Source organism: Tenebrio molitor, chromosome 4 (assembly GCF_963966145.1).
Source record: "Tenebrio molitor chromosome 4, icTenMoli1.1, whole genome shotgun sequence".
Lineage (NCBI taxonomy): Eukaryota > Metazoa > Arthropoda > Insecta > Coleoptera > Tenebrionidae > Tenebrio > Tenebrio molitor.
The window spans coordinates 8,124,654-8,150,979 of NC_091049.1; the positions used below are offsets into that span (position 1 = coordinate 8,124,654).

The window sequence follows — 26,326 nt, forward strand, 5'->3', positions numbered from 1 at the left end:
CTTTCAAAATAAGACACTGGATAGTACAGCATTCAGGCCATACATTACAATTAAGTAATGGTAATATTTATTAAAAACTAAGTATAAATTAAATTGGAGTCGTTATTACTATTATTATTAATATAGTCATGTTTCTTCTGTCTTATTTCAACATGATTGAATCTTTGAAAAGTTTCCTTCACTCGGGTTCGTCAGCATCTATGTTTATATCTTCTCTATTTTTTATCGTTTGTCCTCATAACTCTTAATATTCTTACATATTCATTAAGCTGTGTTAATATAATTTTTTGTCGACATTTATATCGAAAATATATGGTTCGTCTTAGAAAAAAATTAAACCTCCAGTTAAGAAAAAAAAAAAGCGAGAATAAAAAACAGACATGAAAAGCAGGAAAATAGAAAGCCAAATAAATGGTGAAAAAAGACTAAGAGAATCTAGATGTTCTAATACGGGAAAAATGAAGGAAATTCGTGGAGAAGGAAATTATCTTTTGAATTCTGAATAAACAAGGGAGTGAAACAAGGCTGCTCTACTTCATCTGCGCTTTTTATATATAAAATTCTGACAAGAATCTATTAGAAGAATATCTTTCTACTCAACTAAACAATTTAAAACTATTTAAAAAATGCTAAATAAAAAAGCTCGTTAAAGATAAAAGTTACAAAACTAAACATACATTCAAGAAATGTTCATAGAGTAGAACGAAGTAACGGGAAGATACGCTGCAATAAAAATATGTATCGAGCGATCAAATTAATTTGTAATCGAGTCATCCATGGATTTGAGTCCGTATGTCTTTTGCGATTGATATGTCGAGATCTAACCTGTGTTTCAAGCTGTGTTTATTGGAGCGTGGAGTTCAAGTAACGACATACGACTTCGGATTCATGGATAACTCGATTACAAATTAATTTGATCGCTCTTTATTAGGAAATGGAGATTCAGAGCAAGAGTAAAATACAGTAGTAGATGATAAATTATCAATTTTTTATTAATAAATCTCGTGTCCTAAAAATTCTTCAATGTTTGGTAGAATTGATCACAATTTTTGCTATTCTCTAATTGGTTAAACAATCAACGGCAGTTCCTTCCCATATTTTCTGCAGTGTTCAGTGTCTGGTATTGTAATGGTCATCCATTCGCTTCTTCTGAATCAATCTGAAATTTTAGATTAACGTCTTAAATCATTAGAATATTTTTTTAAATGATTAGTTGGTTAATTTTGCACGTGTAAATGGTAAAAACGAACAAAAATGATAAAGCAGATAATAGCAAAAGTTAAAATGTAGAGCTAGAAATTATGATGAAAAGATCCATGTTAGAAAGAATATGAGAGCATAGAAATTGAATTAAGCTCGTTCGGTTCGTATAATTCAAAAAAATAAATACTGTCCAACGTACCCGAAATTAAAAAAAAAGAAAACTATTATTATCACCTTGTCTTGCCAATTCCGTAATGTTCCGCAACCGCAAAAACTGAATTCTCCCGCGAAAAAAACCCAGAAGCTGGACCACATTCGTCGGCAGAATAACAAGAACAAATATAATTAGAGCTGATCTCAAATTATCGGCATGAAATTTAAATAATTACCTTTTATGGCCCACCAATATGTCAAGATTTTCCCATAACGATATACGACGTTGAGAAGATAAAAAAGAAACACTGCAGCCGCATATTAGGCGGTCCAATTAATTACTCAACTTCAATGACATGAAATACGCCCAAGGAGGGACAGGTTGTGAGAGAATAAAAAACGCACACACACACACACATTAACAACGTGAAAAAAAACGCGAATTCGATTGATAAATATAAAGGAAATTTAGATCGATTGTCGAGATACCGGACGAACTGTGTCAAAACAAAATCAACAGGTTTCATGATAGGTCAATAATGAGTGACAAAGTGTTAATTTATTCCGGTCGGTGTTTTTTCTTTGACCGATTCAGATCGAACCCGATCGATTTTTGTTTTGCCTCCGAACAATGGCTAAAGTGTAACGGGAACGGCCTCGGCACTGCCCACACGTTATATAACAACATCTACGTAACATGCATCATATCTGTACCGACTGATGAATCTATCTTCCCATCGGCGAATTTTATTGCTCGGGAATTTATTTTATTGGATGTTTCACACTTTTTTGCCTGTTTATCGACGGATATAGATAATCGATAGGCTAATCAACACAATAACAATTTCTTTTTTATGAATATGAAGAGAAAAAACGCAGAATCGGAGAATCTCTTCCTCGGGAAGAGACGCTCGTGGAAGGATAACGAAAGGGAAGGTAAAAAATTTCAAGTGACATGCTGTAAACATCGAAAAAATTGAAACCTTGAATGGATTTTATGTAGATGTATACAGCACCAAATTAATTTAATGGAATTAAAACACATAATTAAGCGCAACATTAATATGAAGTGAAGCAAAAAAATCTCCTGTTATTTATTTCACTTGTGTATACGTAGTGAGAACAGAATAGGTCCCAATCCTAAGTGTGTACCTTGCGGAAGGCCAAGCGAAAAAAAATTTAAATGAAAGTTATGTCAGGAGAGAATAATTAAAGAAACAAAGAAGAATGAAACAGGAGACAGATGGTTTTGAACTAAAACACGACACAAATACGAACTGACAAAAAAGAGTTGAGAAAGTTGACTAAATTTTTTTGTCATCAAAATATTATTTAAAAAAAAACAAACACAAACAAGCAAAAAATTAATACATGAAGAGAGTAGCTTACAGTAAATTATCATAAAGTAAACAATGATGTACAATGAAGAATTTCATCGGGTGTTCATTTAAATTTATCCACAAAATAGGCGTTGAAGAGTCAATTGTGAACGCACCACGGATTACAGATCACGGATCAGTTGCTTAAATCTAACCCCACTTTTTGCGTTGTTTGTGTTTTTACTCTGCAGACTGACGAGTGGTACGTTCACAATCGGCTCTTCAACGCCAACTTTGAGGAGAAATTTAAATGAACACCCGATATAATAAGCTCGAAAGTTATCAAATAAATTAAATTTGACAAATGTATTAATTGGAACGATCTAAACAAAAATAAAATATTTGAATGATAAAACGGAATATGTTTAAGGGAACGAAGAAAATAAAATACAGGCTGATTCACGTAGCCCGTTCATTAGAAACTTTTAGATTTCCCAAAATCATATTAATATGAAAATTGGTAGTTGACTATAATCGACTACTCCAAGTTCAAATGAAATATTTTCAAATTGGCGGCACTTCCGGAAATTCCGGAAATCGATGCCATCTTTGTTTTTTTAAATAGAAAGGCCCCATTTTGACTTCACATTTCGATTCTACGTTAACTTTTGTGTTTAATGCGTCTTTTGGTCAATACTTATCTGTCATCGTTTTTGACCTATGTCATCTTTTTTGCAAAAAAGTGAGGTTGCAGGGCTTCATTAAAATATTTGTAATTCCTGAACCATCAGAAATGAATAATTTATTTTTACTTTACTGACTTGCCAAAGATTTGGCCGCTTTTTTGCGCTATCAACGACATTTTTTTAATGTTTCATACGCCTACTGCATTTTTTTAAAATTGATAATCAAAAAATGTCGAAAACTTCATTTTTTTAAATGGTAACTACCATTTCTGATACTAGATATAAATGTAAAATTGAATTTTAAGGCCACTTTTATTAACATTATGTATGCCTATTTGCAACCGTTTAGGCGTAATTTCAATTTTTTTAATAAAATATTCTTTTTTATAAGCAATTGTTTTATTTGAATTTTTATTCAAAAATAGCATTTCAATAAATATTAGATAACAACAAAACAATAAAAAACAAGCAAATTAACAAAAAAATATTTTAATGTAAATGATTTCATTGAAAATATTTTTTTGTTAATTTGCTTATTTTTTATTATTTCGTCGTTATCTACTGTTTATTGCATGTGATTGTTGAATAAAAATTCAAATAAAACAATTGTTTGATAAAAAAAAGAATATTTTACACAAAAAATCGAAATTACGCCAAAACGGCTGGGAATAGGCATACACAATGTTAATAAAAGTAGGCTTAGAATTAAATTTTACATTTATATCTAGTGTCACAAATAGTGGTTGCCATTTAAAAAAATTTGATTAGCAATTTTGAAAAATTTCAGTAGGCGTATGATACATAAAAAAATTTTCACTAATGGCGGGAAAGATCGGCCAGGTCTTTAGGAATTCAACTAAAAAAAAATCAATTATTTATTTCCGATGGTTCAAGAGTTATAAATTTGTTAATGAAGCCCTGCAATCTCGCTTTTTTGCAAAAAAGATGACATAGGTCAAAAACGATGACAGATAAGTGTTGACGAAAAGACGTTCTAAACTCAAAATTTAACGTAGAATCGAAATGTGAAGTCAAAATGAGGCCTTTCCATTTAAAAAAATAAAGATGGCGTCGATTTCCGATATTTCCGGAAGTGCCACCATTTTGAAAATATTTCATTTGAACTTGGAGTAGTCCATTATAGTCAACTACCAATTTTCATATTAATATGATTTGGGGAAATCAGAAAGTTTCTAACGAACGGACTACGTGAATCAGCCTGTATATTTAGAAAGACTGAATAAAGAGACAACAAATAGTTTGAAATCCAGAAAAAACACTAAAACAGACTACAAAGAAAAAGTAACAAAAACATGAAAACGAATAATTGACACCTAAAGAATTTTTTTACAATTATTATATTAAGAGAGTAGACGAAAATAAATACATAATTAGATTTTAAATTGCAATAAGTTATCATAAAGCAATCAAACAAAAAACACAAACAATGATATTACATTTAAAAATTCAGTAAATGCCTACAACGTATTCTGTAAATGTCAGATAACATAAATCCCAAAAATTTATTAACTGAAACGACTTGGACAAATATTTATAAAACAAACCAATGAAAATAGAATCTGCACATAAAAAGTAAACTAAAGTGTCTGTTTGTTATTTCGATATTAATTTTAACAAATTTTCAAACTTTTGGGATTTCGTGACACTCGAGCTGTTTTAGCAATTTCTTTATTCGTTTGCTTCTCGATTTCAATTCACAATTTTCTGCAAACAAAGTTTGTTAGACAGCGAAACTAACTGATCGTGTTTGTTTCATCACGATATGACGTCTGAGACCTGCCCAGTAACGATAAACCTGTGCCGAATATCTCGCGGTGTAGCAAGCTCCCCTCGCTTAATTTCTACTCCGTCAATATTAATCTAAGAGACGATTGATCATTTCACCTCACGTATTATGTTTTTTATGTTGCAATCTTAAACGTCTAAAGTTAATTTTTCATTTCATTCTCACTTTAATGTATTTATAGCCCAAGTTACGATTATTTGCCTGATTTAATTTCTTGATTTATTAAGTGCGATCAGTAATATCTACATTTCGACCAATATTTTAAGTTTCTTGTTTACTCTAGTTGTCAACCACATACTTAATTAAACTGGCTTTTCATCTAGCTCGATCGATTAAGCAAAAACTCTTGATCGTAAGCTCCTTTAAACATGTCTTGGTTCTTTCGAAACTAAAAATATATATTTTTTAATAGGTTACAATTTCTTTCACTAATCAAATCAAACACATTTCAATATTTTTATCGAGTTTCCGTTTCCGTTTAAACCTGCCATAATACTTATAATTCTTTATCAACATATTTTTTTGAAGAAAACTACTCTGGCAGCTTTCCCCAAACTGGAAATTCCCAAATCTTGGGCAACGTCGATTCGTCTTCGGAGCTTTTCAACACTTCCTTCCAATTCATCTGACAACTCGCAAGATGTGAACGCGTTCACGTAAAACTTCTTTTTCCCACGGCATCACCACAATCAAATATTATTGGCCAATAGTGAGAACTGGAATTTATCATATTATTAGTAACATTTGTGTTTCTGCAAGCGTACAAGTGCAATAATAATTGTCATCACGTCCAACCCACCGGTCAATTTGCTTCCAAAAAATGAACACAACAAAAATGCAAATTTTCACTCGACGACGTTTCGAAAAAAAGAGCGACTCCTCCTCGACCGCGGCTAATTGTAAAGCGCCAGGCGTCGCGAGCTGACTCACGAAACAACCGAAACGGCAATAATTATTTTTAGACGAGAAATATGGGTGGATAACAGTAGAGCCAACGTGTCTTCCTTACAGAAAACGCGGCCACCAAATTCCTGGTGTCGGTGTGGCGGCGGCGCCTTTCCACGCACGTGTAAATCTATTTTGGCACAATCACAGTCAAAATATAAATAACGCCGCGGGACGTTCCGCCCAAAAACCGATCAAACCGACAATTACCAGCAGGATATTTGCACGACGTGTACACAACACTGTTTTTATAATGTTTCAACGTGATAAGCCATCGCTGCCAGGAGATTATCAAACGGCGGACAGGTGCTAGGTGAAAATAAAAAACGTCCGGTGACGGTCCAAAAGCTCGCCTATTTATAACGTACCCGAAAAAAATTTTTCCGGCAGGCGAACCTGGATTAGAAAATTCTAAATACATCATTGTTCAAACTTGTGAAATTTACATATTTATGGTCTGTCATGTTGGACGTTACGTATTTACAGTCCGATGTCAACGAATCATTTATCATTTTATTTACTAGTCCACGAATTAAAAAAACACGGATTTTGCATCACCGAGTTGAGCAACTTCAATTAATCACGTGGGAAGATCAGGATTGGCACCACTGACTCGTCTTGTTTCCAGGGGAAAAACCGTACCAGTGCTCGTGGGACGGCTGCACCTGGAAGTTCGCGAGGTCCGACGAGTTGACTCGACATTTCCGGAAGCACACGGGTCAGAAGCCCTTCAGCTGCAGCCAGTGCCAGCGCTCCTTCAGCAGATCCGACCACCTCTCCCTCCACATGAAAAGACACTAACTAGGAAATTTCCATTTTCTATTAGGAAAATTGTATCGTTTAAGTAGTAACAGCCGCGGCATCTCCACAGCTCAGATAAATCGTACAAAAAAAAAATGACCAATTGGTGCTAGAAATAAATGATCGGTGCTGTCGATTGGACAAGCGCAAACGTTGCGTAACGCAACGTAACGGTCGGTCTGATACGCATCAAGCAGCGACGTGCGTGATGGGACAGGCCCCGCCGTTGTGTTGGGCAACGTTTGCGAAACGAAACACGTACGTGGTAAATGTAAATACGAGATGAAAAATATTTAATTCCTGTATATTTGTATATAAGGTCGAGAGAAATGTATTGAACTCGAAGCTGGTGTGAGATTAAAATTGCCAACATTCCTAATTTTAGTTTGTAAGTGAAAACAGTAATCGGAACGATGTGCCAGTAGCAAAGGTCAGATTATATATAGTTTAAGTCTTCCGAATGCAAAGACAGGGTCTGTGTCTCCAACCCCTGCACTAAGCTAAGACAATCCCTACATAAGTGCAATTATAGTTAGTTGGCTTTATCTAGTTCTAAGTAAATCAATATATTTTGTATAATGTATAGAATTTCGCGGGCCAGGGGCCGCAATATATATTTATATTTTGTAAATAACTCAAAATCAGTCCCCAGATTCCCCACACTTTATTCTACTTTACTGTATATTTTTATTTAGGTTACATAATGTAATGCCAGTAATAGGGGCCAGTATATTATTTTAGTCGTAACAATTTCCTTTTAATTTTCGGATCTCTAATGTTTAGTTGTACTACATCAGCGAGAACGGGTGCCCCACCTGAGGACACCCGTTGGGCATTTTCAGTCAAGACAATAACAAAATGTTATATTTTATAGATGGGACATATTTATTAATGTTATTATTTTAAGTTGTTTCAATAAAATAAAATATGTGGAAGGGTAACACGACCGTCACTTACCGAACACCACCCCCAAGCCCCCGCCGATTATTCACACCTGAAGCGGTAAAAATTATATCAACGAACAAATTATCGTGTAAATAACCACTTACATGAGTTTTTTGGGGGAACGATTCACAATTAAACGTTAGAAAGGGAAAAATTAAAACAGCATTTTGAAACATTGACAACAGAAACGGTACCAGGTGGCGCTGATGGTGGTTGAGCCCACTCTGTTTTTGAAACGAAACGAATAAAATCATTAAAATCTGTTAGACGCTGATTTAAAAGTAGTGTTTGATTGTTAAGTGGGATGGAAAAGAGATTTCTTACACGATACGTAACAGTGCGAGTTAATTTTGCTGGAAAGGAGAGTAAAATTAAATGAATTAATTAAATTAAATTTGAATGGTCGGTAGGTGGCGCTACTGTGAGTATTGTCATCGCTGTCAAATGTCAAATGTTTGTTTTTCTAGAAGGATTTGTATTTTTGCGTCCAGAAAGGAATTCCGCCTGTTTCTCGTGATAAGAGAGGAATCGACGTAACTGTCGCATCATCCGGCGTACCCCAATAAAAAATAATGGCCGAGTGCGATCTTGGAACCCAGGTACAGCCCCCAACTGAAAAAGTAAGGTTAGATGACTGTGTGAATTTCAGCCGAAAGTGCAAGTCAAGCACGACTGGTACCAGACCGACGCCGCCGTCGTAATCACCGTACTCATAAAAAACGTAAAAGCTGACAATCTCACCGTAAACTTCTCACAAACGTGTGTTCAAGTCGACGTCAAATTCCCAGACCAAGACGATATCAACATCAAATTTAACCTATCGCACGACGTAGTTCCTGAACAGTGCTCATACAAAATAACCCCGTCAAAGGTACAGTGGTTTGCTTGGTCCAACAAGTGACTGATTGTTTTTTGACAGATTGAGGTTAAGCTGAAAAAGAGTGAAGGAATCAGGTGGGCGAAACTCGAAGGAGAGGAGGCGGATCTTCCCAAGGCCATCCCGATCGAGGTCCCACAATCGAGCGGCCCCCCTGCCTATCCTACTTCGAAAAAAGGCAAGGACTGGTCAGTTGTGGAGAAAGAAATGAAAGAGGCTGAAGCTAAGGAGAAGCCTGAAGGTGAAGAGGCGCTCAACAAGCTCTTCCAGGAGATTTACGGTAAAGGGAGCGACGAGGTCAAACGGGCGATGAACAAGAGTTATGTAAGATGGTGCAGATGAGTAAGAAAAATGTTTGATGATTGGATTTGCAGATGGAAAGTGGGGGCACAGTGCTGAGTACCAACTGGAACGAAATTTCGAAGGACAAAGTTGAAGTGAAGCCTCCCGACGGCATGGAATGGAAGAAATGGTAGTTGCTCTGTTATAATTCTTTATAAATAAATTATTTAATGAGGCAGTTTAGTTTGTGTCGGTAACACAGGAACCTGTCGAGATGTTTATAAATGTCAGATGTCAGATCGATAGTAGTGTGGATAAATCGGTCAAGGATATTAAATGCGAAACAATAAAGCAAAATGGCACTAAATTGTTCAACTATTGATTCATTAAGTTTTAATGTGGGCGTTTATTGTCAGGTATGTCGAATTGTTGATGTGTCAATGGTGCGAATTGAACAAATGAGTCGGTAGTATTTTGAGGTTATGTATCCGTATTGTCATCGTTTATCGCTGAAATAAATAGCTAATCGCGGGTATGCGCGTTTTGGTGATTATTCCAAGAACGTGCGACTTTTAGCATATTGTTAAAATTGCTGACGCGTCTCCTTGAAAGTGACCAAAACAATTATAGAAATGAAGTGAAAATTATGCAATGTTATGTACCCAGGAGGTGATTAGTCACCAGCAGTAGTAAAACACGTAGCCCCAGGGTGTGCAAACCAGTTCTTTGATATTATAATATTATTAAAATGTGTCTGCAGGACATGGACAATCTTCGGTTGATGGCGAGAAGCAAGCGCAAATAATCGACGTGATCCCTCGCCCAGCCATGGCCGAAGAGAGGGTCTACAGCAGCGATCTCTCCTACCCCAAAGAAGAAGTGAACAAGTGCCTCATCTACAGACTTTTCGGTAAGCCCGATAAGTTATCCTCGCGTGGTTGATAATGATAAGGCAACGTTGCGTAATATTAATTGGCATAATTGGTGGCTGCTTGTCCTTGACCACAGGCTTTATTCCGCTGCATTCTGGCACAGTAGATGGAGCTATTTAACTAGCTGATGATAACGATTTCGTATTTCGCCTTGTCAGGACAGCACCCGCGTAAAAAATCGCGTTTTTATCAATCTACAATAATAGATAACAGCACGCGTCTATTAAATCGAATCAATTTGAAACAGTACCGCCGAGTGAAATGTGCCGCTCTCTGTTCAGTGAGTACAATTGGCCCCAATTGCCCAGGCTAAATTACATTTTCAGGTCAAGTACCTGCCAGACTCGTCCTCTACCTTCTGTCATGGTCCGGTTTCCTCGTTTCGTTCATGATGCGCACCGACATCAATCTGGCCATCGTGGCCATGGTCGAAGAGCCCGATAAGGCCACCACCAACACCACCCAAGAATACTGCTTCGTGATCGACGACTCCAACTCCAACTCCACCTCCTCTCTCGTACGTTACTCTTTCTCTCGCAATAACGCGAACTGACATCGTCTTCTCAGGACTACGGGGGCACCCTGAAATGGTCAGCGCAGGTCCAGAGCTACATCTTGGCGTCGTTCTATTGGGCCTACATAGTGTCGCAAGTGGTCGGGGGGCTTGCCACGCAAAAACTCGGCACCAAAAGGGTCTTCGGCTATGCCCAGCTGGTGACGGCTCTGTGCAGCTTGACCATACCGTGGGCCAGCGAGACCCACTACGCTTTCGTCATCGCGTTGAGATTCGCCCAAGGATTCGCCTCGGTAAGCTCGTTGTCTTCCAGCGGAAACGCCACATAGGTAAACTCTCCATGATTTCAGTAATTTGATCAAAGATCGTTAAATTATCTGAAGATCAGTGCATCACAATCGAGATTCTTGTAAGATTCGTTTTGTAACAGAGATAAAAAACACTTCAGCGATTACGATGTCGACGCAAGTACATATTTGCTTGACTCGGTTGGGTAATAGGATCAAGTAGACCCTTTGATTTTTTTGCCCCGTTAATTGCACCATAGTTAGTAGATCAATTAAGATTGTCATTGGCACGATTTCGCTGAGTCACACTTGTGCAAGCAGTCCGGTAGAAACACACGTCACGTCTGCTTTTCCCCCTCTTTTCCAGGGTTTGACCTGGCCCGCCATGTACGCCCTCGTCGGCCATTGGATCCCCGTCCCGGAGCGCAGCCGCTTCATGTCCAGTTTCCAAGGTAACGCCCCGCCCACGGCTCCTAGCCACGCCTCCACACGCATGTTCAGGTTTCAGCATCGGCATCGGCATCACCTACCCCCTGTGCGGCTTCCTCATAGCCCACCTGGGTTGGAGGTCGGTCTTCTACACGACGGGGTCCATAGGGGTGGCGTGGTGCGGGATTTGGTACTTGTTGGCGTTCGACAGCCCCGAGATGCATCCGAGGATCAGCCTCAGCGAACAGCAGTACATCAAAGAGAACACCGTCAACACGTACGCGGCTTCGCGCAAGCAGGCCGTGCCGTGGAAGGCTATCTTGACCTCTCCACACGCCTGGTCCATCGGGGTCACCACGTTCGGGAGGATCTGGGTGCACTACACCTTCATCATACCGGGGCCTAAGTACATGAAGAGCATACTCGGGTTCAGCATCGAGAAGGTGGGTGGAAGGATTAGATACGGGTTTGATTGACTTAATCGCAAAATCAAACAAAAAGAAACGTTTTGATCAACGCCTGATAAAATCTGATCTGTATCGATGTACTATTGTGCATCAAAAACACTTGAAGAGTTTTTCTTCTTGGAAAGTGCAAAAAATATCAAGCCCACTTGTAAAGGTGCAAAAATCGAAATTGATCGCCCTAATCGATACAAATTCAGTACCTACAAAAAAATATATGCATTCATGGGACAATTTAAAGGCGTACGAATCAATCTACGAAACGACTTTTGTTCGTCATGTCCGAACTCAGACATACCTGGACATTATTAATTACTAGCTGCTACTACTAGCTAATTAGTTGCTTGGCTCTGTCACTGGATCCATATTCAGATTAAGAAACTGTACTTGCTTGCTACAAAAATTCTCCGACTTGCTTCACCTCCGTTACCATTTGGCCCCCTTGCAAGGTGGTGCAACGGTTTTTACTAAAACTGCAGCCAAAGAAACAGTCTAACTATTAGTGAAAACCACATCAAAATACGTTGGGCAGTTTTTTAGTTATAAGTGCCCAAGAGATACATACGTAGATATAGATGTTGTGTTTTGTCAGAACGGATTGTTGTCCGGAGCCCCCTTCATCTGCAGCTACGTCGCCTCCGTTTTCTTCTGCTACACGGCCGACAAGCTCGTCACTAAGAACATCATGTCCTTGACCAACGTGCGCAAAGTGATGACCGCGCTCTGTGAGTACCTTGACCGTCCTACGACACCATTCAACAAATCGTTTATTGCAGCTCAAGTGGTTCCGGGTCTGCTCGTCTTGGTGATCAGTTATCTCGGCTGCGACATCGAGCTCGTCTTGGTGGTCTGGTTCATCGCTGTCACCCTGATCACCGCGTCGTACGCCGGCGCCATGGCCAACGTGGTGGACATCGCGCCGAATTTCGCCGGTCCGGTGCTGGCCTTCGCTCAGACCATACACATGTCGGCCAGCTTTCTGAGCCCCCTGGTGGCGTTCCAGCTCCTCAACGAGCAGGAACACTCCATGTCGGCGTGGCGCAACGTCTTCTACGTCACGGCTTTCGTGGCCATTTCGACGTACGGGACCTTCCAGATCTGGGGCACTTCGGAGGTGAGTCTCGCGTTTGTCGAAGGACGCGGCTGATCGTGATCGGATTGCAGATCCAAGCGTGGAATTACGCCGAAGGCCCGCCCAACACCACCGAACAGGAGGAGCTTATGACGAAGAAGAACGGCGACGAGGTGGTGGCCAACGGCAAGACGGACGACAACGTAGCGTAATCCTTGATGTATCCCCTTATTGCACGTGGCACAACTAACTTAGGAGTCTGCTCATCTCCGATTTCCTCATCGATATTGTGATAAGTTTAGAGTCAGGGCCTTTAGCGTTTTAGATTAGTCGAGTAGGGTTGTTAGCGGTAGATCCCCACCATTCCGACAATCAATCGTGGGCGAACTCGAGGCGCATGGTGGTGGTGTTTTACCCATTGACAATAGCGTAACAGTATTTCATATTCTATTTTTTTAAAATGGCATTCATGTCGCAGCCGGGCATCAATGTCGACCTCTAGACAGCACATTCGTTAGAACTAAGACCAATTTTTGACTATAAATGTTACTAGTGAGAGATTTTACGACCAATTTTTTCGTTCCACAATGTTGTTTGGTATGCAGTCTTCTGTGGTAGTGTAGTGTTCAATCGTCGTCCCTCTTAACTTGCATTTAACTCCATTACTACATGAGCATGTTATACCATAAAAATATCTGTATACATCTACTTAAAAAAATTGTAACCTTCAGTAGTTATCGAGTATTGGAAGTTTGAAAATGTACAAAAGTTAATGGTACTTACGCTGACTTTTAGGTGCCAATCTGACAGTTAGTTCTATATACTGTAAATTCATTCCTTTTTGTATTGTTTTATTTTTTCCATTGAGTTGGTTTTGGAACAATATATTTTTTCATTTAATCCGTGTTTATTTGGAGGACGATATCACAGACATGTTTTAACAATCTTTGAAAATAATTTATTAAGTATTAAAATATAATTTTCTATAATTATTCACATATTCTTCATATAAAAAATATCGCACTATCACTAATAATTTATGTTACAACTCTCTGCAATTTTTGATCGACCTTCTGTTGTTTACCGTTTACGTAACGTGACCCTCTTACTTTAGTGAACACTGAAAATCGCGCTCGGAAGGAGAAATAATGAAGAGATTCGCAATATACAAAGTAATAATGTATGTACAAAGGAAGACGTTTCATAGTGATTAATAAATAACATCATAAAACAAAAAAAAAAGAAAAAATTAACGTTAATTGAGCTTAAAATATTACAGAAAGGAAAACCTCGTTGTGATTCCTTCGGGGCTTCCTGCCTCAAGCCGTAATCTCGCTAGAACAAACATGTTAGTTGTTAGTCACGAGCGCCTTTCAAATGTCAAAATAAACCCCGTTAATGTGTTATCGACGGTGATACGCACGTCAGAAAAAGAGAGATGTCGTCGAGCGCGACACTTCGTCGCTCGAATCGTAAGGGGCAAGATCTGAGCTCGCCCTACCTCAACATTTGTATTGAAAAGAGTTTTTCTCGTTGTGGATAACTCACCTCATCAGCTCTCTCCCCGCTATCAAGCCCGACCGGGACCTGGACCGGACCAATTGCGCTCGCCTCTCCGCTACAAACAAAATCAAATGAGATGCGGACCGCGGACTGAACACACTCAAGTCACTACAACTACACCGAACGTACCCAAAATATTCTCCTCAAAGCCATCTACACAAAGCGTTAAGTCAACACTTCGCTCTCACAAAATCGATACTAACCACCTGCGGGTCGACTTCCGCGTTTCCGCTTCTGCTCCCTGCTGAAAGCGCTGCCGGTCTGGAGTGCCTCCAACAGACTGTCCATCACGCCCTCTTGCGTTTCTTTCGGGTTTATGTCGATGAACGCCTTCTTCGTCGCGTCTCTCTCCTTCTTCTCTCGATCGGCCTTCTCCTTGGCCAGTCTCGCCTTCTCCTTCTTCTCCACCAGTTCGCGCTCCCTGTCGTTGTCCTTCTTCGCTTCGATGAAGCTATCTTTGAAGGTTTTCAGGTCCGTGAAAAATTCCTCCAGGGTATACTTCTGCTTGTCGAACACGTAATATTCAGACAGGTCCGTGTACAGACTGTCCATCTTTTTGAACATGTTCTGGAGCACGTCGCACTGTTCTCGCGCGTCTTCGGCAAATTTCTGCACAAATAAAACCAATAATTCAACAAAAAGTCGATTACGCCGAGTCACAACACATCATATCTGACATCATATTGACAGGCCAGAAGTGACAGTTGTCACAAGGGTAGTTTCGTACCTCCATAACCTCCAAAAATTTATCATCACCACTCTGTGGCACTCTGTTGTTGTTTATATCGGTCTGTAGATTCCGTATGTTACTGTCCATCTGCTTGAGGGTTTTCTGTATCGTATCTAGCGACACTCTGCTGGCTCTATAACGCACCAAAATCAGTCTCGATTCACTTGACCTTGACATAACCTCACCTGTCAATGTGTGGCATCTCATCAAAGAAATTCAACAACTCGGGGAACTTGCTTTCTGTAGTTTCCACAATGTAATGGAGAAGAGTTTGTTTGTTGTTGACGTCTTTGGTGCCTGTCAGCTGAATTTACGTTTAACCACAATCAAACAACTCTAGTGTACTCACCTTAGTGAGAAAACTCATCTCAAAACCGAACGCTTGCGCGTTGCGACTTCCCGAATTCATGTAATTACCCAACAGGAGGATCAACTCGAGCATCCGTGCGAATTTTTTGCTCTTCTTGACTTCCTGGCAGGCGGCAGTCGCCGCGACAATATCCTGAACAAATCGAGTTAACCTAACCTCACTTTTTTACTATTTTAACTGACCGGTTTGGTGTCGTTGACCATCTCCGTGTAGTGGTGTTTGAAACCGAGCGACTTGAGTCTCGGCAAGAGGCGTTTAACGTGCGATATCTTGACGCAAAACTGTTCGGCTTCGGTCAGCTGGTCGTATTTGTCTTTGAACTGTTGCAATTTGGTGAGTTGATCAGCTGGCGGCAAGTACTGGATGAGCTGCTCGGTGACGTTCTCTGTTAGCACTTGGTCATCGCATTTCAACAGACACTTGGTGATGTCATCGTAGGACATGTGTTTGAGGGAACCCCCCAACAGTATGCTGATGTTCTGGGCGGATTTGCCGTCCAGAACCTTCAACTCTTTGACCTTCTTCAGCGTTCCCGTGTTCGACCCTGCACTATCCGTCACATCTTCCAACTTCTTGGCAGGTTTCGACGAAAACTTCTTGGCCAGACCGTCGAGGATGTCGGGCGAGGCGAGTTGTTCTTCTTGGACCTTGACCCAGAAGGCCTTCTCCGACATCTTCTGCGGCACGATCTAAACCCCAACCGTCATTCAAACGATCTCTATCGGTGACACAATTTACCGTTTTCCAGTTGGCCTTTTTCAGGGGTCCGCTCACGTCCCACTTCTTCTTCGGCTTGAGACCGTGCGGCAGAGTCTCCGCCGCCATTCCGGGCAGCGGCACTCTCGCCGGTCCCCCCATCATCGGCGGCGGCGGCGGTCCTCCCATTCCGGGCATCGGCGGAGGCGGAGGTCCTCCCATTCCGGGCATCGGCGGAGGCGGCGGTCCTCCCGATCCGGGCATCGGCGGAGGCGGAGGTCCTCCCGATCCGGGCATGGGCGGAGGCGGAGGTCCACCCATCATCGGCGGAGGAGGCGGAGGCGGAACTCCCGATCCTGGCATGGGAGGCGGAGGTGGAGCTTTCAGAGCTTCGGCCACTCCGCTCACCACGGACGGGTCGAGTTTGCCGCCTCCGCTTTCTTTCGGCTGACGCGCCAGCAGCTCCAATTTGGCTTCGGCTTCGGCTTTCGCCCCCAACGCTTCCTCCAGTTGCTTCTTCAACTCTTCGATCTTGCTGTTTTCGATCTCTACTGGTTTCTCTGCAAGATTTTGCATCAGAGTGGCGACTGTACGTCCCGGAAACTTACCTTTCAATTCGTCCAATAGGGGTTGTAAGTCTAAATCGAAACGTTTCTTGTTGAAGTCCGGGTCGATTCCAGACTTTTGAAGGACGATTTGTGACACGCATTCTTCGATCAGTTTGAAATAGGCAGGTCTGCGACAAAAACGAAGCAGAGATAGAACCAACAAAAACACTACCTGGGACTGTTTTTAAATTATTCTAACATTGTAAACTCCAGTCAATTGAGTAAGCTGAGGAGCGACTTAATTTTGTTAGAGTAGACCTCCGAAAAGACTACTACGCGTTTAGCAACAATAAAATCTTGATACAATTTTAGTTTTAAAAATATTTTTAATTTCTATGATAACCATTGCTGTCAAATGAAACCTTTGGCAGACCTGACTGGATCCCTATACAAAGAATTCTCATTTGTTCCAATGTCATTTTCGATGTAATGGCATACAGCAAGGACTTCTGACAATTGAACCACAGACCTAGACAAGGACAAATCTGACTACAGAGAAAAAACGCGACTCTCAACAAATTACCTCATCCGCTGTTCTGTCTATATAAGGCAAAAAGTAAGAAAATATATTACAAAATTACAATATTAAAGCTGCCGGAAAAGCTAAACAAACATAACCTAACAAAACTCTGCGGTCAATATGACAGTCCCACCGTCCTCACCTGATATTGATGTCATCTCTGATGAACAGTAAATGTTGTAAAATGCTCAAAAAGTACGGCTCCGCTCCGGTCTCTAGCGTCATGTTCTTTAATACCTCAAAACAGTCCTGGATGTCGTCCATATCTAACCTCACTTTATCGAAGCGATCGTGTAACTCGTCTAGATCGATGTCTTTGTGATTTTCGAATATCTCAAACTGATTCTTGATCACGGGATTCGTCTCGTTTTTCAGTTCGACTGGAAACATAGTAAAAAATCACCCTCGTACCTTCCTCCGGGTCTTCAAACTCACCCAACGTATCGTACAGTCCATTCCGGACGATTTCGTTGCGGAGGTGCATGCGGAACTCAAAATCGTCAGTTTGGGACAAAAGGGCGTTAATAAATTGGAAACACATACTCTGGAAAAAATCACGATCAATACGATACATCATCGAACGTTAACGGACAAACCACGAAATTAAAAACTCTTTTTTTTGACCACTTAAGCAACTTCATCGTATTTGTCGACTTGTTACATCTTACACACGAACGAATCAAGACTTTAAAAACAACTATAGTGGCGATACAAGGAGGAGAAAAAATTCTCGCAAAAAGTCTCAATTTTTTACCTGCAGGTCGGCATTATCTGCGCACTTGGTGATGGCGTTCACTATCGGCAAAAACCTCGGCACGTCGTTGGCCTCGTGGACTTTGGTGATGGCCACCAACATCTTGTCTGTGCCGGAGCAGCCGGCGTGGTCGTCCAGAAAGCACAACGCCGCCAAAATCTTCAGCGCCTGGATCATCACCGGCTGGTTTCTGTGGTCCAGGCACTTGGCGACGATCTCGTGACCGACATCATACTTCAGGAACATCCTGAGACCGTCGGTGTTGTTCATGAACTTCTCGACGCACCTGAGGCACTCGATCTGGACCTTCGTCTCTCTCCTGCAAAGAACAGAACGAGCATAACGGTGACGATCCGAAGACACTCCTACTCTTTGATAGCCAGATCCAGAACCTTGAAGACGATCTTCATGCCGTTGTAGCCGAACTCCCTCATCCAACTGAGAATATTGTTCGTGAGGGCGATCCTCAGCGACTCGACGCAGTTAAGGATCTTCCCCATGTTCAGCAGTTCCGGCCTGGAGTACTGCTCCAAGTAGGTTGTGTAATCAGTGGGCTTGTCGAACTTGTGCCCCACGTCCTGATTCGTCCCTTTACACTTCAAGATCAGCATCTGTTTCTTCTGGTCGAGCGACATCATCGTCAGCGGCATCTTCTTGGCGTTGTTCAGATTCATGTCGCTCTGAAACAGTCGTGTCAGCCCGAGAGCGAACGAAGGAGAGTCGAGGGCCGTACCAGGAGTTCGTCGAACTTGACGTTCACCTCCTTCTCGCTCATCTTCTCCACCTGCTCGGCGAAGATCTTGATCGCCTTGTCCTCCGCCTCGGTGAAGTCGCTCTCGGAGCTCGGTCTCAGCATCGACGATTGGGACGCCGGCCTCGAGCCGGGCGCCTTCCTCGCGCCTCCGCCCTTGAACCATGACTCCAACTGCGAAATTGACCGTTTTCCGTTAATAAAGATGACGCGACACGTGGGTGTCGTGTACACGTAAAAATAAATATTGTGCCGGGATGGAGTTATTTGTGGAATGTTCGTCTTTCGGATGGACTTGTATTGGTGGCGTTTCGAGCGTGGTGAGATCCCCTTCGGAGGCGTGGGACTTGTCATTAAGCGGCAAATTAAAATTCGAAACGATAAGCAAGTAATAAAAACAAACAGAATTGACCTGGAAACTGTAGATTGTAAAGAAAAAAATTAAGAACATCGTAAAATAAATTGACATCCAGATAAGGAGCACGATATTATTAGAACAGGAACATTCTATCCGTAAAAAGAACAATAATAAATTCTAAATTTGAAAAAGAAATCTAAATCATTTTCAAAACTTCATAAATAACATTTTAAGATGAAAGACATGTTATTAAAATGTAATGTTAAAAAAAAGAAAAATATCACTTTAAAACTGAAAAACTTAAGAGCAACAAAACTAGACGATTTCAATTGACAAAAAATAACTTAAATATGTACTATTGCGGGCAAAAAAAGTGGGACATCAAATTTCTGTCAGTTTTGAAAAATTCGATGTAGTTCAAGCTTTATTGTCATTTTTTTGACACTATTCCAGCTGACAGTTTAAAAATTTATTTTATACTCCTATTTTCCTTTTCGAAATGCCTTCTTCTTTTGATAAAGGTAGAGTTTGATTGGAACTTTGCATTAAATAAATATTCACTACGTGCTTACTTACAATCATTCCCTACAACCTACAATACTTAATGACAACGTCAATCAATTCAAAGTAGGGTTAGAATCAGGTAAGGGTTATTTCACATTAAAAGTCAAGACAATGACGTTGATGTCCCACTTTTTTTGCCCGCAATAGTACATGTCTATTGTAGATTTTTTTTTTTATTTTGAAAACAAAATTGTTCTTGATGCACGATGTATAGAAAGCACAACTTTTTTTGAAGTGGGAAATTTACACGCACGAAAGCAGCAAGTGCTGTAATCCCACACGTAAAAAAGTTTTTTTTTACTTTACACACAAGTTGCATTCATCAATTGTGCAACAATTGTCTGTGTTAAATAAAATTGTTACGAAAAAAAGTTAATAAAATATCAAGTTATGAGTTAGATAGCATTAGTTTTTTTGCTGTCATTGTGTAGTTTAGGTAAGCAGTGAATAAAGAAAAGATGTCATTAGATGTGCGCATTTAGAATTCTTTTACAAGTATTTCCACAAAATGAGCGAACAGAGTGGTGAAAGTGGTAATGAAGCGCTGCCAAGTAGTTCACCAGAAATTCATTTTGTATTTTGTTTATTTCTGTAGCAAATTAAGCAAAAGTGTAAGAGCCAGTTTATATCGCGCGTTCAAATGAAATTCTGGGCTGAGTAGGCGTTGGAAAAATTAAAGCGTTTAGAACAGTGTAAAGTTTGAATTTCCCGCCGTTTGACAAGAATGACATTTGTTTATGTTTAATCGGAACATAACTGAACATGCTTGTTTTCAGCAAAGGGTGCCCTTAGATATTTGTTTCGAGAATAGGAATCGTTAAGTTATTCTATTTTTAATGTAAAACATTGCAAAGAAAGAAAAAAGAAAGATGTTTTGGCTCTAAATTTTAGGTTAGCTGTCAACATGCTCCAATTAATCTACGCTTTAAAAAAGCACAACAATTGACTGTTTCCAACGCCTTCCCAGTCCAGGATTTCATTTGAACGCGCGATAGAAAGAGAATTAAATATTTAATTCGAATTAAATTTTAATGGGGGATTAACACATGAATCCGAAACTTCGATTGGTTCAATCTGATCACGTGTTCAGTTAATCTCGCATTTGATGACGATTAACTTAATTTTGCTTGTGTAAACTGGCCCTTAGTCTACTAAAGTATACAATAACGTTCATGAAACTGTAAAATAAAATACACATTATTCATTTAAAAAAAAAACTTCTTTTTTAATGGTGCCGCAAAATTTTTTAGACAAGAAAACATCTTCGTAAAGACTAATGAAAAAAAAAAGGCAAATATTTCTTTGATATCTCCAACGAATTTGGAATGCCCTTACGAGTTTTGAACAGACTATTGTTGAGTGAAAATAATAGTTTTTTTTTAAGACTGCCCAAACGAACAAAAAAAACGTTATTCAATATTCGTGCGCTGTCAGTTTTCAGGTATTCCGCCTGTTATGCATCACTCGGCTAACGCCTCGTGCTTCAATCTTCGGCCTCATACCTGAAAAGTGATCTGACAGCGCTGCTCATATGAAAATAACTATTCTTTTATGATCAAAATAAGCAAATCCATATGCCTACCTCCCCCAAAAAGGTTCTTGATTTTTGTTTTCCTTCGCATTAAATTATATCTGTGTTTATTTCTAAAAGCTAATCAAGTATGACGATTGACTTTTTTTTTTTGTTAGAAAATTAAATTATCAAATTTATTATTATTTGGTCTCGTTTTAATTTGGCGACATCTGCTTTTCATTTTTCACACCACATATCTTTTCACACTCTCAACGTTAGGAGAAAAACCCAGAAGCATATCAAAATATTTCAGATAAAAATTTGTTTTCAGACCAAGCAAATAAAACACTCAAACATTTGCTCTCTATTTTTAGTTAAAAAAATAACTGTACTGTGTGTTTAAAATTAAAATATCAACAGTACACGATTTAGAATTAAGAAAACATAATTATCAAACGACAATTCAGATTAAAAATTACTTGATTTTCAAAAATGAAAAGAATCTAAGTTCTAAAACATGATTATTCAAATTAAAGATTGATAATATTGGGTGATTCAAAATGATTGTGGCTAAATATGGCAACTATGTACGAAAATGTATGTAGCAATTGTGTGGGTGGGGTAGAGTTGACATTTGTATGACATTTCATAAGCGTGCATTTGATTTTTTTATACCATTGCACATTGATTTGACAATTTTCAAAATTGCAAAACTATGAACTGTCAAAGAAATGTCAACTCTATCCTACCCACATAAATTTTCGTACATAGCTGCCATCCTTATTCACAATAATTTTGAATCACCAAATATGAAGTGTGGCATCGCTCATGGGTCCGCAATAGACCCGAAACTGTTCTGACGTACGAATGACGGTGGCAACCAGTGTCATTATTAAAATGTACGCAATTTATGAGACTAATTAATTGGTAAAATTATAAGTTTCTCAAACGCACTGTAAAATACCGCGAGACCAATAAAGATCCTGTCCGCATCAGCTTATGATTTTTTCCCCGTATATGTTGTTAATTCGAAATTACATCCACATACATATTTTGTTTCTTACAAAATGTTAGAAAATGAACACATCATTCTCATATTTACAAAATGGCGCAAAACTAGAAAATGGAGAATGTTCTTATTGAGTTTGTATCGAGGAATGTCGTTGAACTGACAACCTGTCAAATAATTTTCAATCAAAGACGTGCGTTAAAAAGTTCACAGACTGCTAGGATCAAGTGCGTTATTGACCTCACTGTTAATTCGGTCAAGAGCACCTTCTACCTCTGAGATAATAACAATAGATACAAAAATACCATAAAAACATCTACTATACAGAATGACGTCATCTGTTTGCCATTTTAAGCGTACGAAAACATTTTAAATCAAATTTTACATTTACTCCCAACAAACAAAACCCCAAAATATTATTTTTCCGCATTTAGTTGTGTTCCACTTATGTCATCCACCATAATAAAATATCTTTTCCACAAAATGAGGAAAAAAAAACAGAAATTATTTAATTTTTTGTTTTTTCATACTTTTTTGTTAATTTCTTATCTGACAAATTTAATGCCAGCCATATTTGTACCGGCTGAATAAATAACCAAAATGATAAGTTGTACAAACAATCAACTAAATTATCTAGAGTGCAATAAATTCTTTTTTTTTATGTAACTAGAACGAATGGGGTGCAGCGTTTTCTGTTTGATTTCTGAGCGCGCCAAAAACAAATATAAATTGCTGGCGATTATTTTCCTTTACATTTTCCCTCCGCTCACTGTATTCTATCGGCCAGCCGGAAAAAACCTTATCCACTTTTAACATCCTTAAGATGGCGTTTTCTAATCGCCGCGTTAATTACGCACGCCTGGAACCGCATTTTTAAAATTGTTTGTTATTTGAGCGTGCGTCATCACGCAACTTCACGTGAAGTTACAGCCTGGAGGAGAGCTAGAAAATCGCACCTGGCCACCAGGAGTCGACCTTGAAAGTGGTTTTATCTCCCGGTCGTACAGAGGCGTACCTCCAATACCGAACGTGTTCATCATCGACAAAACGTTCGTTTCTCGATTAAAATTGGAGGCGTGCGATGAAGTCATAATAAGCAGTGCGCTTATCTTCGCGAGGCGAATTAATTCGCACCATTGTTGTTAATTGGTTCGGTATGTCCGCCGGCATTGTTCCAACAACAAAAAGCACTATCGACACGAGTAATACGTTCGTAACCTCATTCTTTTATCAATGAATTCGTAGAGCAACCTTGGATGTCACGTGTCACTCGGCCCGTGTTACACGGCGCCACACAAGGACGCTCCGTAGGACCGATCCTGTTCGATGTATTTTTCGAGATTCGATACGGCGGAAGTGGCGTTTCGAATTTTCCAATTTTTCAACGAAGCGAAGACGGACAAGGTTATCGTCTTTTTGTCGGTAATGTGACACGGCTCGCAGAACGGTGGTTCTAATTACTTTGATCGATGCATTGAAATGTCTGCTGCGTTCGCACATAATCGAAGCCGAGAAAGTGAAAAAAATTGGTAAAGGCCGCCGTGGTTTCTTAAATAATCGACGTATCTCCCTGGTTTTTGGAAATTACAAGAAAAACTACTTTCTCGGGAAGATGTCTCACATGGAAAAATTATTCATGCGCGATTTTATGACTCTATCTCTGAAAATAAATATAATAATAAATGACGCGAAATGAGTAAAAGGTGATTCAGGATATTGTTTATTCGGTTTATTTTTGTTTAATTTTTAAATGATATTTACGTGGTGGTAATAAACGAATTTTGTTGTGTAAAAGGGAATGCCTTTGTTTATTTAAAAGAGGAAAACAGAGCTGAGAGAAGAACATTCTTGATTTATGAGAAAACAAAAAGATTGTAAAGGTATTTCATAGATAAAATAATTAAACAAAGGTGATACAATTGAATGCAAGATAAAATTAAAAATTAAGATAAAACGGATGTAATAATAATTTGATAATTTCCAAATAAGTTGTTTTTATTATTGGACAGAAAAAAAAATAGGTGATTAAAAAACCAATGAAATTGCAATTCAGATTTAAAAACTCGATTCAAAATAAAATATTAAAAATTAAGAAAGACAAAATGAAGACAAGTTTTAAAAAATTTCCAAAAAATTTAAATAAAATTGAAAAAATCTTTTTCCAAAAGTAAACGCCATTTCAATAGTGTAAATTAAAACGAAAATTTAAAATAAAAAAAACATGTTTGAAAAAACTAAAATAACCAAACAAAAACAAAATTAAAATGTTTGTAATATTTAAATGTTTTAATAATTCCGAAAATATGTAAAACGAACTAGTTTTCAGATAAAAGAAAAAGTGCATGACTAGCACCATATCGCCTCGCCCAAGTTATTTATGCCAATTAATTTTTTTTCCATAGATTAACACGCCGCACGATTTATTACAATTTTTACTCGCACTCATAACTACGACCATAAAATACATATTTATACGTCCCACTTACTGCATTCGCGTTGACGACCAAGAAAGTCGATTTAATACCGCACAAAAATACACATTGTTAGCAGTGCTAACCGTAAATCCATCCCCCGCGCTCACCCGATTCGTGCCCTCCGGAAAAACGCAACCGTCAACATTCCAAAACCGGACACGACAGCCATTTCAAACTTGGCGCCTTAGGCAAATAACACAACTGTCAAAAAACATCTGTTCGATCGGTTCAAAATCCGCGATAAAATTCCAATCGATAAAGTCCACCCGCACGAGACGCCACTGGTTGTGAGTCACCGACAAATACGATATTAATAATGATGACAACGGCACAATTGCAAAATCGCTCGAGATTGCGAAAAAAAGCAAAGACATAAGCTAGGCAGGCGGGGGTCGGCGACAGGGCCCCCATGGGTACATACATAACCGTACATTCTACCAGCGGGTGCACCACAGTGTAACACAGACAAGTAAAAAACACGAATACAGGTCACAAACAAGCCACATGGACAGGACAAGACAGTTCTATTTTAGCACAGTCACAGCGTCGGCCGCAACCAAATGATGTTATGTGGTGTGATGTCACTGGTGTTATTGAAAGTACTCGATGACATCACTTATGATAATGAAACTCCGAATGCGGCGGGGTCAGCCGGCACTCAGCTGCATCCCCACATCGATCGACTTACTCCGGCACCAGTCAGATATCGTTTGGAGCGCCTTTTCGAGTTTTTCGACCGTGTGGTCACGTCCATTTTACCGCAAAAGTCGACACGACCCCCGCGTGCCAAGCGCGATACTGGCGGCGGGGACCCACTCCTGCTAGTGATAAGATAACGTTATTCAAACAGTCGCACCAGCAAGTCGCCACTGATAAGCCAATCGCCGAACGCACTCGGAGGCTACTTACAAAACTGCCAGACTTGGCCTTCTCGTGTCTCGACATCTCCTTCACTCCCGGCGACCTGAAACACCAGTCGGGCTCGTCAATGGGGCCGAATTAGCGCTAATCGATCGCTTACGCTCAACAAATAAACATAAACACGGAAACGTTGACATAACCTCACATTCACCTGCACACTCAAATTAGCACTTTTAACGGTGTTTATCGAGCGATATCGATGTTTGTTTGGTTTGCTTCCGCGCGGATTCGCTTCCGCGTTCGAATTAAACGCGAAATTCAAAATCGACCGTTGGAGATCTCCGTTGAGGTTACTGTCATGGCGCCCCCTTCCTTTTCCAACGACAAGTAACAAAACCGCAGCGGTTTCCGGTACCGTTATGATTTTTTTTAATTGATTTGATTTAATTCGAACACTTTTGACCTTTCGGTGTTGTTTTCGTTGTTCTCGCGACAAAACTAGACGACATATTTGCATTTAACGCCCGCATCTCCAGGCCCATATCGGTGATTTTTCGTCGTCAGAGGGGGGCCCGGTCAATACGATTGGTACTCAACAACCGTGAATCAAGCACGATTTTATCCGCTATCGCCAAACAACTACTAAACAAAGCACTTTATTTACAACTTTCACAATTGTTACCAACAACAATTTAGGCAACCAACAATACACGCGCACGGAAAGAAAGTAAATAGTGAAATTAAATAAACTGTACATACCTACTTGAAATTCAAACTTAATTCAACTTTATGTAACATGTTCTTATCTAATGGTACTACTATGGTGCTATAAATTATAC

At 39.6% G+C, this 26,326-nt stretch overlaps 4 protein-coding genes across 19 annotated transcripts in view; 3 read left to right on the forward strand and 1 right to left on the reverse strand.

The window, feature by feature from the left end:
* The window catches only part of LOC138128995 (Krueppel-like factor 3), a 56,328-nt gene extending 48,473 nt beyond the window's left edge, over positions 1-7,855 (forward strand). For both annotated transcript variants that reach the window (XM_069045253.1, XM_069045252.1), the window contains exon 7: positions 6,742-7,855. In XM_069045253.1, the coding sequence (XP_068901354.1) occupies positions 6,742-6,914 (173 nt within the window). In that variant the 3' untranslated portion in view covers positions 6,915-7,855. The remainder of the gene's footprint in view (positions 1-6,741) is intronic.
* Positions 968-26,129, reverse strand: dia (diaphanous related formin 1). 12 transcript variants are annotated; one of them, XM_069045234.1, is made up of 19 exons: positions 25,648-26,129; positions 25,536-25,590; positions 25,315-25,444; positions 18,691-18,882; positions 18,327-18,637; positions 17,958-18,276; positions 17,639-17,747; positions 17,346-17,583; positions 16,684-16,811; positions 16,118-16,635; positions 15,562-16,068; positions 15,359-15,511; positions 15,195-15,313; positions 15,007-15,142; positions 14,483-14,888; positions 14,409-14,432; positions 14,265-14,334; positions 14,140-14,213; positions 968-1,159 (listed from the first exon to the last, which is right to left on the reverse strand). In XM_069045234.1, exons 3-18 carry the CDS (start codon positions 25,378-25,380, stop codon positions 14,141-14,143), a joined length of 3,369 nt encoding a protein of 1,122 aa, XP_068901335.1. In that variant the 5' UTR covers positions 25,381-25,444; positions 25,536-25,590; positions 25,648-26,129; the 3' UTR covers positions 968-1,159; position 14,140. The 12 variants fall into 12 exon arrangements, with proteins under 12 accessions (XP_068901335.1, XP_068901339.1, XP_068901338.1 ...); XM_069045238.1 differs by lacking the exon at positions 14,140-14,213 and having other exon boundaries at positions 14,486-14,888; XM_069045237.1 differs by lacking the exon at positions 14,140-14,213.
* Positions 8,275-9,253, forward strand: Sgt1 (suppressor-of-G2-allele-of-skp1). The gene is made up of 4 exons (XM_069045254.1): positions 8,275-8,458; positions 8,509-8,730; positions 8,779-9,060; positions 9,111-9,253. The coding sequence occupies exons 1-4, from the start codon at positions 8,432-8,434 to the stop codon at positions 9,210-9,212; spliced, it is 633 nt and encodes a 210-aa protein (XP_068901355.1). The 5' UTR covers positions 8,275-8,431; the 3' UTR covers positions 9,213-9,253.
* On the forward strand, positions 9,111-13,616 carry LOC138128994 (sialin-like). 4 transcript variants are annotated; one of them, XM_069045250.1, is made up of 10 exons: positions 9,111-9,208; positions 9,779-9,928; positions 10,198-10,230; positions 10,277-10,467; positions 10,518-10,757; positions 11,119-11,203; positions 11,253-11,623; positions 12,237-12,369; positions 12,421-12,758; positions 12,809-13,616. In XM_069045250.1, exons 2-10 carry the CDS (start codon positions 9,847-9,849, stop codon positions 12,926-12,928), a joined length of 1,593 nt encoding a protein of 530 aa, XP_068901351.1. In that variant the 5' UTR covers positions 9,111-9,208; positions 9,779-9,846; the 3' UTR covers positions 12,929-13,616. The 4 variants fall into 4 exon arrangements, with proteins under 4 accessions (XP_068901351.1, XP_068901348.1, XP_068901352.1 ...); XM_069045247.1 differs by lacking the exon at positions 9,111-9,208 and adding an exon at positions 9,291-9,434; XM_069045248.1 differs by lacking the exon at positions 9,111-9,208 and adding an exon at positions 9,473-9,727.
* Positions 26,130-26,326: the final 197 nt, after the last annotated feature.

Bases quoted from the DNA above. Each gene is read 5' to 3' on its own strand.
- Sgt1 (XM_069045254.1), top strand. From the start codon at position 8,432: ATGGCCGAGTGCGATCTTGGAACCCAG. The intron at 8,459-8,508 runs GTACAGCCCCCA...TGTGAATTTCAG, and splicing joins AGTGCGATCTTGGAACCCAG to CCGAAAGTGCAAGTCAAGCA. The intron at 8,731-8,778 runs GTACAGTGGTTT...GTTTTTTGACAG, and splicing joins ACAAAATAACCCCGTCAAAG to ATTGAGGTTAAGCTGAAAAA.
- LOC138128994 (XM_069045250.1), top strand. From the start codon at position 9,847: ATGGCCGAAGAGAGGGTCTACAGCAGCGATCTCTCCTACCCCAAAGAA. The intron at 10,468-10,517 runs GTACGTTACTCT...TCGTCTTCTCAG, and splicing joins CCAACTCCACCTCCTCTCTC to GACTACGGGGGCACCCTGAA. The intron at 10,758-11,118 runs GTAAGCTCGTTG...CCTCTTTTCCAG, and splicing joins TCGCCCAAGGATTCGCCTCG to GGTTTGACCTGGCCCGCCAT.
- dia (XM_069045234.1), bottom strand. From the start codon at position 25,380: ATGGACGTGACCACACGGTCGAAAAACTCGAAAAGGCGCTCCAAACGA. The intron at 17,748-17,957 runs GTAAAAAATTGA...GATTTTTTCCAG, and splicing joins CAGATAATGCCGACCTGCAG to AGTATGTGTTTCCAATTTAT. The intron at 14,214-14,264 runs GTGAGTTATCCA...ATGTTGAGGTAG, and splicing joins GCGGGGAGAGAGCTGATGAG to GGCGAGCTCAGATCTTGCCC.